General features: G+C 37.3%; 2 protein-coding genes across 2 annotated transcripts; both read right to left on the bottom strand.

Annotated features, from left to right (window-relative positions):
* Positions 1 to 1,323: 1,323 nt before the first annotated feature.
* Positions 1,324 to 2,334, bottom strand: LOC310638853 (colipase-like; the record flags this gene model as incomplete). The annotated part of the gene is made up of 2 exons (XM_083360214.1): positions 2,243 to 2,334; positions 1,324 to 1,449 (listed from the first exon to the last, which is right to left on the bottom strand). The coding sequence occupies exons 1-2, from the start codon at positions 2,309 to 2,311 to the stop codon at positions 1,324 to 1,326; spliced, it is 195 nt and encodes a 64-aa protein (XP_083216340.1). The 5' UTR covers positions 2,312 to 2,334.
* On the bottom strand, positions 2,334 to 8,373 carry LOC310637945 (colipase-like). Its single transcript, XM_083358579.1, has 4 exons — positions 8,104 to 8,373; positions 6,530 to 6,652; positions 5,944 to 6,095; positions 2,334 to 2,471 (listed from the first exon to the last, which is right to left on the bottom strand). Exons 1-4 carry the CDS (start codon positions 8,185 to 8,187, stop codon positions 2,405 to 2,407), a joined length of 426 nt encoding a protein of 141 aa, XP_083214705.1. The 5' UTR covers positions 8,188 to 8,373; the 3' UTR covers positions 2,334 to 2,404.
* Positions 8,374 to 10,974: the final 2,601 nt, after the last annotated feature.

The raw sequence follows: 10,974 nt of genomic DNA, 5'->3' as shown, positions 1-10,974 counted from the left end.
CAAAGAAACCTATATAGAGCTGTCCATGAAATGACCAGAGGCCAGCTTGGTTGGAAGAGCTTTTACTGATACTTTTGAACTGTGACTTGGACCTGGACATTCCAGTCATGATGTTTCTTGTGTGTTTTTGACCCAATCACTTGTCATCCCTCATTCTAGCTCACTTTCATTGCTCTTCTGAATATCAAATTTGGAAGCCCCTTAGAGAGAAGGTTAGTTATTAGAACTCACTATATTGCTAGACCATCAGTATAGTGTGGGAATCACTGCCTTAATAATTAAAAAAAATCATTTCCTAATTATCATATGTCTTCTTCCTCTGCTCATTGCTTGCTGTTGTCTATTTTCTGCTCACTTCCTGATCTGCAATTTCATGTGAGTTTGAAAACTACTTCTATCTCCCACATCTTTTGTGAAAGATAAATTCCCATCTTTGTCTTATTCATTCTAGAAATGTAGTACTGAGGGACAAGATATGCATCATTAAAAGAGAATGAACATGCTTAGCAGTAACAGGTTTTGAAGATGTATCTTCACACCTGTTGATTCAGATATTTTGTCAGGATATTGTTCCAGCTTCCCAGTCTAGAGTGGATGAGAAAAATGTTTGAACTTAACTGAAATCTAGACAAACAAAAGGCATGCTTATTGGAGCAGCATCTAAAAGCATCAGAATTTGTTTTGCAATGAAAGTAATAATAGCTATGTGGCTGCTTAAAGGATCCAGGGTAAATCTATCCATCATACTTCTTCCTTTCTTTTTTTTTCACTGCTGATTTTATTTGCAAATGCCAATGTCAGAGTTGACAACATTTCCCACCATGGTCCGATCAGTATCCCAGATTAAGCCCCTCTCAGAAGGACACTTGTAATAAATTCCATACAAACTCTGCAAGAAACAGAAAGATATAGAAGATCATTATCTCCAGAGTTACAGGACCCATTCAAGCAATGAAAATAAGTTTTTCTATGAGTCATATCAGCCTCTCCCTAGTCTTAGACACTTTTCCCAAGGTGCAGAAAACAGAAATATTAGCCTGGGATACAGACCAACATTAATCTATGAATCCCCTGACATATCTTTCTCCATTCAAATGTTTTTCCCTTTTAAACTATTCATTTTACTACAATAATGATGCCAATGGCTTAATATATGATTTTGTTTCACAGTGTTTGTTTTATGCAAGACTCGCATATCACTGTTACTTTAAAGTTGTCCTCTATCCTACTAACTAGCTGAACATTTAACTGCTGTCATGCTGACCAGATTATATCTCTCTGATCCTCTCACAATGGGCATATTTAAAAAAAAAACAATAACAGTCACCTTTGAGAACATTCTTGGTTTTCAGCTGCCTTGTCTGCACAGCGAGCAAGACTTAAACCGCTGGTTCGGTGACAGCAGTGGCTTTTGCACTGTACGCTTTGAAGACATAGCTCCCCATTGTCCTAGAGCAGGGGTGTCAAACTCAATTTCATTGAGGGCCACATCAGCATTGTGGTTACCCTCAGGGGGCCGGGTGGGTATGGCCAGGGTGGGCGTGGCTAGAGTGTGCATGGCCTACTGGGTGGGCGTGGCCAGCTCTACATCATTGGCATCAAGGGTGCCTATGGGGGCCTGGGCAGGAGTGGGACAGATCTGGGGGCCTCTGGCAGAAGGAGGGTCTCTGGGCCAGGGCCAAGGCAGCGGGGACTGTTCCCTCACTGTTTCCAGGATGGCTTTGGGGGCCACATGAAACCACTTCGCGGGCCGGATCTGGCCCCCGGGCCTTGTGTTTGACATGTCTGTCCTAGAGGAAAACAAAGCTCACATATGTGAAACAAGATGGTTAATTCAGCAATTTCTCCATTCTTTTCATTTTTCTATGTGTGTCCTTTTGTGAAAGGGCTTGACTATTTAGATTCATCACTACTTTCTCTGTAAAAATATATTAGCCCACAAAGTAATAATCAGGTTATATTGGCCTACACCAGCTATATAATCACATCACAGGAATTTTGATGGTATGTCGTGTGTTTACATTGATCTCTGATTATATTGTGATTTACATAGTACCCTAGATTGATAGCATGTGTGATTATTTGGAGCATATTATTCAATTATCAATTGAATAAAAATGCTGCAGGCTTTTAAATTAAAAGAATAGGACAAGAGCAAATTATTCCTAGCTGCATACATCTCCAAACCTAAAAGAAGATAATTCTGGAAGGATTAAAACAAGGATATATCACATTCACTTACTAAGTTTAGATGAATAGAAGCCTCTGCCAAGGGAAGTGTCAGCAGTAACAAAATCCAAAGTCTGTCCATTGATTCTGGGCAGCCAATGAGTTAATCAAAGATTCTTGGGATGAGAGTTCAGAGCTAGCTGGAAGTTGCAGTTTATAAAGCATGTTGTCAAAGTCACATGAATCCTTCCTTCCAATGAATGCATCTCATGAAAAGATGTGATAGCAATAGCAAACTTGAACTGGAAAGAAACAGCAGACTAAGCAGTAAAGAAACAAACAAAATATAAGAGCTGCAGTCTACAAACCTTGGGATACTAAGTTAAGAATAAGTCCTTTTTGATTTTGAAATCTGCAGAGATCAGGACCTTCAATATCAGCAAGGTGGTCATCACACTGATAGGTTCATACATTCCAAAAGCCCTTTTTGTGATCTGTTTGGGATTAGTTGGAATATTCTATGAGGTCAGCCAGTTATTGGAAACCAGGATTCAAAGTTTAGTGTTACATGTTAATCTAACAAGTGTGATATGTTCAACAAACCATGATATATGATATGTAATTTGTGTCCTTCTTGAATTTTCCATCCCTGCCCAATATGTCAGTTTTCTGTGAAACTCAGAAAAACTTTGCTCAATCCTTTGTTAGGATTTGGCTGAATGTGTTTGTGAACCCAGGCACTGGAGTTGAAAACCCAGGCACTGGAGTTTCTGGCTCAGTGTAATGTTACAGCTTTTGCCTTATTGATTTAGTGTGATGTGTGGTCTAGGTCAGAGAATGTCATCTGGTGGCCCCCAGGGGGAGGTCCTTCTCTGTGGGCGCCCCGGATTTATGGAATCATTTGCCAGTTGAGCTCCGGATGGCGCCCGACCTTCGCTCCTTCCGACGCGATCTGAAGACTTATTTGTTCGAACAAGCTGGCCTGGCCTGATGGGGGATGGGTTTGGGTTTTATTGTCGTTTTAAATGTATTTTAATCTACTGTTGTAACTTGGGCATCTTGTTTAATTCCTTTTTTAATTTTTGTATTCTTGTACGTTTCCCTGTTCACTGCCCTGAGTCCTTCGGGAGAAGGGCGGTATACAAATAAAATTATTATTATTATTATTATTATTATTATTATTATTATTATTATTATTATTATTATTATTATTATTATTATTAATGTTTGATCCTTTCATCAACAACTTTGTTGAACTAAGAGACCTATTTTGATGAAGCAAAATTAATAAGAGCAAATATAAACCTCTTCCCTTAGCTTTCTAGTTGGGCTTATTTAAAAAAGAAACAGAGAATCCTAGAATTCCCCCCTCCCCCATCATTTATGTTAAAATACTGTTATACAGCATAACATTTTCCAGTCTAGAGCCATCTGGACCAATTGAACACCTGTATAGATTGGAAGTCTAGCCTTGCTGGCAGAGAGTGTTAAGAATTTTTCCAGCCTGTTATTAGAGACTGTATCAGACAAAGCTGATACGGGAAGTTCAGCAGAGTCTAGTGGGAAAATCCTGCTATAATAACATGTGTGAAAGACACCTTATTCCTTAAAGTTGCATGCCAGGTTGCCTGAAACAAGAAGCTACCTGGAACCAACAACAAGCCTACTGGAACTTTCTCAGGATCCAAATATTTGTCATGCGATCCTGGACTAATCAGCCACTAAAAAGTATGTTGATAATGCCTAGCAGAATTATTCTCCATCTAGATATGTAACACTGCCTATTCTAATCTGATCCTGACTGAGAACTATGGGAGCCATGTCAAGAAATAAGTAGTATTTACAGAGAAAAAGCAAACACTATGGTAAGGTCTATGCTGGTTTTAGTTTAACAATGAGCATAACATTTCTCTGCAAGGATTTGAGAAAATACAACAGACTGATATGATTCCTGCATATTCATTTAAATATTCTCATGTAATTAGGAATAATAAATATATAAGCCATGTTATATCATAACATGATATAATAGCAACTCATGGTACCTTATTTGACAAATTACATTTATAGCGTGGTATTTCAGCCTAACTACTGTTTATATTACTCTTATAACCCTATTTTAATTAAGTTACTTCTAAGCATCACTGTTCTCTTTCAGGATTAACTGGGATGATGTAAAAGTCAAAATTAAGCAGTCCATAATGATGTCTAGGTTATTTCATTTGGGCTTTTACATCATCACAATTAAACATTACCCAGAACAGCAGGTAATTTAAAATGAAATAGCTGTCAGAAATAGTACAATACGTTAGAGGTGTGGGTGACAAATCATGAAGAATGGCAAGGCATTTGATTGTATATTTTTATTAACTCTCACCCAGAAGTCATTTCCAAAAGAATGGCAGCTTTCAAATGATTCAAACTAGGACATATTGCAGTAGTTATACAGGGAGAGAGGGAGGCACACAGGTGGGCAGGCAGGCAGATAGACACAAAAGTCAGGACCCATCAATAATGTGTTATATACACTTTATTAACTGTCCAAATGGGTTACCAATTTCTTCTAAACACTTCCTTGTTTGATGCACGACCTCTGAATATTCCTAAGTCTAGTAACATTTTCCCTGAAAAAAAAAACTAGCTGGAAGACAAACTAGAGCAATAGCAAAACAGAGAGATGTATGATCAAAGAACGAAAACAATGAAGAGGAAATGTAAAGGCATGGAATATTATAAAGACTAAAATGATAAGCTTAGTCAAAGGGACAATTTGGGATAAACAGTTGCTAGTCCATATTATTATTTTCCTTTTTCATTATGTATTTTTAAAAGAATATAGGAAAGACGTAGCAACATAAACAGTGGAATACCGGTAGGATGGACAGCAAATACTGGTTTGTGATAAATGTAGCATTATTTAATTAAGTCCTGCATGTTTGAAATGGCTGTGCTTTGGAGATCTTGTCTGGTCTTGGAAGCTAAACACAGTTGCTACTCTTGTAGGTCATAGTAAGACTGCCAATTAGACTGGGAAGTTGAACAAAATATCCCAAAGAAGGCAACAGGAATCCTATTCATGTTGCTACAAAGAAACCTATATAGAGCTGTCCATGAAATGACCGGAGGCCAGCTTGGTTGGAAGAGCTTTTACTGATACTTTTGAACTGTGACTTGGACCTGGACATTCCAGTCATGATGTTTCTTGTGTGTTTTTGACCCAATCACTTCTTATCCCACATTCTAGCTCACTTTCATTGTTCTTGTGAAAATCAAATTTGGAAGCCCCTTAGAGAGAAGGTTAGTTATTAGAACTCACTACATTGCTAGACCATCAGAATAGAGTGGAAATCATTGCCTTAATACCTAATTTAAAAAATCTTTTCCTAATTATCATATGTCAGAGGAAGCTCTGCTCATTGCTTGCTGTTGTTGTCTATTTTCTGCTCACTTCCTGATCTGCAATTTCATGTGAGTTTAAAAACTACTTCTATCTCCCACACTCTGATTTTGTGAAAGATAAATTCCCATCTTTGTCTTATTCATTCTAGAAATGTAGTACTGAGGGGCAAGATATTATCATTAAAAGAGAATGAACATATCATTAAAAGAGAATGAACATGCTTAGCAGTAACAGGTTTTGAAGATGTATCTTCACACCTGTTGATTCAGATACTTTGTCAGGATATTGTTTCAGCTTCCCAGTCTAGGCTATAGCCATGGCATCTTTACCTATCTGGCTACTTAAAGGATCCAGGGTAAATCTATCCATCATACTTCTTTCTTTCTTTTTTTTCACTGCTGATTTTATTTGATGGGTCCTTGCAAATGCCAAAGTCAGAGTTGACAATACTTCCCACAATGGTCCGATCAATATCACAGATTAAGCCCCTCTCACAAGGGCACTTGTAATAAATTCCATACAAACTCTGCAAGAAACAGAAAGATATAGAAGATCATTATCTCCAGACTTACAGGACCCATTCAAGCAATGAAAATAAGTTTTTCTATTATTCATATCAGCCTCTCCCTAGTCTTGGACACTTTCCCCAAGGTACAGAAAACAGAGATATTAGCCTGGGATACAGACCAACATTAAGCTATGAATCCCCTGACATATGTTTCTCCATACAAATGTTTTTTCACTTTTAAACTATTCATTTTACTACAATAATGATGCCAATGGCTTGATATATGATTTTCTTTCATAGTGTTTGTTTTATGCAAGACTCGCATATCACTGTTACTTTAAAGTTGTCCTCTATCCTACTAGCTGAACACTTAATTGCTGTCATGCTGAACAGAATATATCTCTCTGATCCTCTCTCAATAGGCATATTTTTTTAAAAAAAATGACAGTCACCTTTAGAGAACATTCTTGGTTTTCAGCTGCCTTGTCTGCACAGCGAGCAAGACTTAAACCGCTGGTTCGGTGACAGCAGTGGCTTTTGCACTGTACGCTTTGAAGACATAGCTCCCCATTGTCCTAGAGGAAAACAAAGCTCACATGTGTGAAACAAGGTGGTTAATTCAGCAATTTCTCCATTCTTTTCATTTTTCTATGTGGTTCCTTTTGTGAAAGGCCTTGACTGTTTAGATTCATCACTACATTCTCTGTAAAAATGTATTACCGCACAGAGTTATAATCAGGTTATCTTGGCCTATACCAGCTATATAATCACGTCACAGGAATTTTGATGGTATGTCGTGTGTTTACATTGATCTCTGATTATATTCTGATTTACACAGTACCCTAGATTGATTGCATATATGATTATTTGCAGCATATTATTCAATTATCAATTGAATAAAAATGCTGCAGGATAAGAAGCAACAGATCAAAACTAATCAAGCAGAGAAGCAACCTGGAACTAAGGAGAAACTTCCTGACTTTTAGAACAATTAAGCAGTGGAACAACCTGTCTCCAAAAGCGGTGATTGCTCCGACACTGGAAGTTTTTAAGAAGAGACTGGACAGCCATTTGTCTGAAATGGTATAGGGTTTCGTGCCTGAGCAGGAGGTTGGACTTGATGACCTCCAAGGTCCCTTCCAACATTATTATTATTATTATTATTATTGTTATTATTATTATTATTATTATTATTATTATTATTATTATTATTATTTATTGCTAATTATTGTTGTTGTTGTTGTTGTTGTTGTTGTTGTTATTCATTAAACATGAACCTCAGTCAACTGAACATTCAAATTGACTGGTGCTGATGGTTGGCACGGGTTGCTGCCAGCATGCTAGGTATCAACCAGGTACCTCCTTAAAATGTAAGATGTTCCAAGTAGTGCAGTTTTTTGTAGCATTGCTGAAGTTATTGCAGGAAGCTGCAATTTCTAGATGTCTTTTGCAAAGTTTTTGGACATAGTTCCCAGTGTCCCGATCACAATGGGTATCACTGTTACACGTTTCATCCATAATCGCACAGTTTTGATGGCCAGGTCACGATATTTAGTATTTTTTTCCAGTTCTTTTTCTTCGACTCTGGCATCTCCTGGTACAGTGATATCAATCAGCTGTATGCTTCGGTTCTCTACAACTGCAATATTTGGTGTGTTGTGTTCCAAATGACGATCTGTCTGTATTCGAAAGTCCCACAAGATCTTCACCCTCTCATTCTCAACAACTTTTTCCACCCTTTTTCCAATGACTTTTCGGACACAGGGAAGTCATACTTTTTACACAATGCCCAGTGGATTAATTTAGCATCATCATCATCATCATCATCATCATCATCACCATCATCATTATTATTATTATTATTATTAATTATTATTATTATTATTATTATTATTATTATTATTATTATTATTATTATTATTATTATAGAATAGGACAAGAGCATATTCCTAGCTGCATACATCTCCAAACTTAAAAGAAGATAATTCTGGAAGGATTAAAACAAGGATATATCACATTCACTTACTAAGTTAATAAACAGTCCTCTTGGATGAATGGAAGACTCTGCCAAGGGAAGTGTCAGCAGTAACAAAATCCAAAGTCTGTCCATTGATTCTGGGCAGCCAATGAATTAATCAAGGACTCTTGGGATGAGAGTTCAGAGCTAGCTGGAAGTTGCAGTTTATAAAGCACGTTGTCAAAGTCACATGAATCCTTCCTTCCAATGAATGCATCTCATGAAAACATGTAATAGCAATAACAGACGTGAACTGGAAAGAAACAGCAGACTAAGCAGTAAAGAAACAAGCAAAATATAAGAGCTGCAGTCTACAAACCTTGGGATACTAAGTTAAGAATAAGTCCTTTTTGATTTTGAAATCTGCAGAGATCAGGACCCTCAATATCAGCAAGGTGGTCATCACACTGATAGGTTCATACATTCCAAAAGCCCTTTTGGTGATCTGTTTGGGTTTAGGTGGAATATTCTATGAGGTCAGTCAGTTATTGGAAACCAGGATTCAAAGTTTAGTGTTATATGTTAATCTAACAAGTGCAATATGTTCAACAAACCATGATATATGATATGTAATTTGTGTCCTTGAATTTTCCATCCCTGCCCAATATGTCAGTTTTCTGTGACACTCAGAAAAACTTTGCTCAATCCTTTGTTAGGATTTGGCTGAATGTGTTTGTGAACCCAGGCACTGGAGTTGAAAACCCAGGCACTGGAGTTTCTGGCTCAGTGTAATGTTACAGCTTTTGCCTTGTTGATTTAGTGTGATGTGTGGTCTAGATCAGTTCATGAATAATGTTTGATCCTTTCATCAATAACATTGTTGAAGTAATAGACCTATTTTGATGAAGAAAAATTAATAAGAGCAAATATAAATCTCTTCCCTTCGCTTTCTAGTTGGGCTTATTTAAAAAAGAAACAGAGAATTCTAGAATTCCCCCCTCCCCCATCATTTATGTTAAAATACTTTTATACAGCATAACGTTTTCCAGTCTAGAGCCATCTGGACCATTTGAACACCTGTATAGATTGGCAGTCTAGCCTTGCTGGCAGAGAGTGATAAGAATTTTTCCAGTCTGTTATTAGAGACTGTATCAGGCAAAGCTGATATGGGAAGTTCAGCAGAGTCGAGTGGAAAAATCCTGCCATAATAACATGTGTGAAAGACACCTTATTTCTCAAAGTTGCATGCCAGGTTGCCTGAAATAAGAAGTTACCTGGAACCAACAACAGATGTGGCCTATTGGAACTTTCTCAGGATCCAAATATTTGTCATGCGATCCTGGACTAATCAGCCAGTAAGATGCATGTTGATAATGCCTAGCAGAAATATTATTCTCCATCTAGACATGTAACACTGCCTATTCTAACCTGATCCTGACTGAGAACTATGGGAGCCATGTCAAGAAATAAGTAGTATTATCAGAGAAAAAGCAAACACTCTGGTAAGGTCTATGCTGGTTATAGTTTAACAATGAGCATGACATTTCTCTGCAAGGATTTGAGAAAATACAAACAGACTGATATGATTCCTGCATATTCATTTAAATATTCTCATGTAATTAGGAATAATAAATATACAAGCCATGTTATATTATAAATAGGCATACATTTGTTTTCAAGAAGATTCTTTACACTGCAACAGCCTAAACAATTTTACACTGGCAACAGATGATAATAGTTTTTCACCATTTACGACCTTGAGGAAGTCATGCCAACTCATCACCTTAGCCATAGTTTATGGCAGAAGATTTTTCCAACACCGTGTGAATATTCCTCATGCTTTTATTTGCTTATCTCAGGGTCAGTCATAAAGAACTAGTAAACACAGAGTCAGTCATAAAGGACTCAAATGTCTATAGACCAATGCACAGAGTATGAACAGTAAACAAGGCGAACTAGAAATTCAGGTAAATGCAGGCAGATATGATATTGTTGCCATTACAGAAACATAGTGGGATGGAACCCACAAATGGAACACACAGCTAGAGGAATTTAAATTATTTAAAAGCAACAGACTAAATAAAAGAGGAGGTGGAGTTGCTCTCTCTATATAAGAAATAACTATACAGAAATACAGCACAACGATGAAAACTGTCTTGAATGCATTTGGGTCAATATAAAAAAAGGGGGGGGAGGGAAATGACATTGCCATAGGTGTATACTATAGGCCACCCAACCAAACAGAGGAAATAGATTAACTTTTTGCTAGTCAGTTAACTAAGGTATGTAGGAAGCACACCACAATAGTAATGGGGGGCTTTAATTACCCTGATATCAACTGGAAGACAAACTCTGCACCAAGTGGAAGATCAAACAGATTCCTGACAAACCGAGCAGACAACTTTGTCTCACAAAAAGTAGAGAAGGGAACTAGGGGATTAGCCATATTGGATCTAATACTCACTAACAGAGATGAAATGATAGAAGGTGTTGAAGCCACAGGAACCTTGGGGGAAGTGATCATGCAATATTGGAATTCAACATTATGGAAGCACAATAGAACACAGTCAAACTAGAGTCTTGGACTTTAAGAGAGCTAATTTCAATAAACTTAGAGAGAGCTTGGGAAGGATTCCATGGATGAGAATCCTTAAGGGGAAAACAACTCAAGAAGCTTGGGAAATTTTGAAAAGTGAGATAAAAAAGCCCAGTCTAGCACAATACCAACAAAGAAGAAAAATAAAAGGTCTCAGAAGAAACCAGCATGGCTGCATAAAGAACTCTCTGATAAATTTAAAGATAAAAAGGACAAGTGTAAAAAGTGGAAAGAGGGGCACATAACTAAAGCAGAATATCAGCAAATAGTCCGAGTCTGCATAGGTGAAGTGAGGAAAGCTAAGGCTCAAAATTAACTAAGGCTCGCAACTAAAGTAAAAAATA

The sequence above is a fragment of the Vipera ursinii genome (genome assembly GCF_947247035.1).
Source record: "Vipera ursinii genome assembly, chromosome: 3".
In the NCBI taxonomy this organism is placed as follows: Eukaryota; Metazoa; Chordata; class Lepidosauria; order Squamata; family Viperidae; genus Vipera; species Vipera ursinii.
Note: the sequence above shows the minus strand (reverse complement) of the source record. Positions and strands in the feature narration are given on the sequence as shown.

Excerpts from the sequence above, each read along its gene's own strand:
- LOC310637945 (XM_083358579.1), bottom strand. The coding sequence starts at position 8,187 with ATGGACAGACTTTGGATTTTGTTACTGCTGACACTTCCCTTGGCAGAG. Across the intron at positions 6,653-8,103 it reads GAGGACTGTTTATTAACTTA|GACAATGGGGAGCTATGTCT; the intron begins GTAAGTGAATGT and ends GTTTTCCTCTAG. Across the intron at positions 6,096-6,529 it reads ACCAAGAATGTTCTCTAAAG|AGTTTGTATGGAATTTATTA; the intron begins GTGACTGTCATT and ends TGTTTCTTGCAG.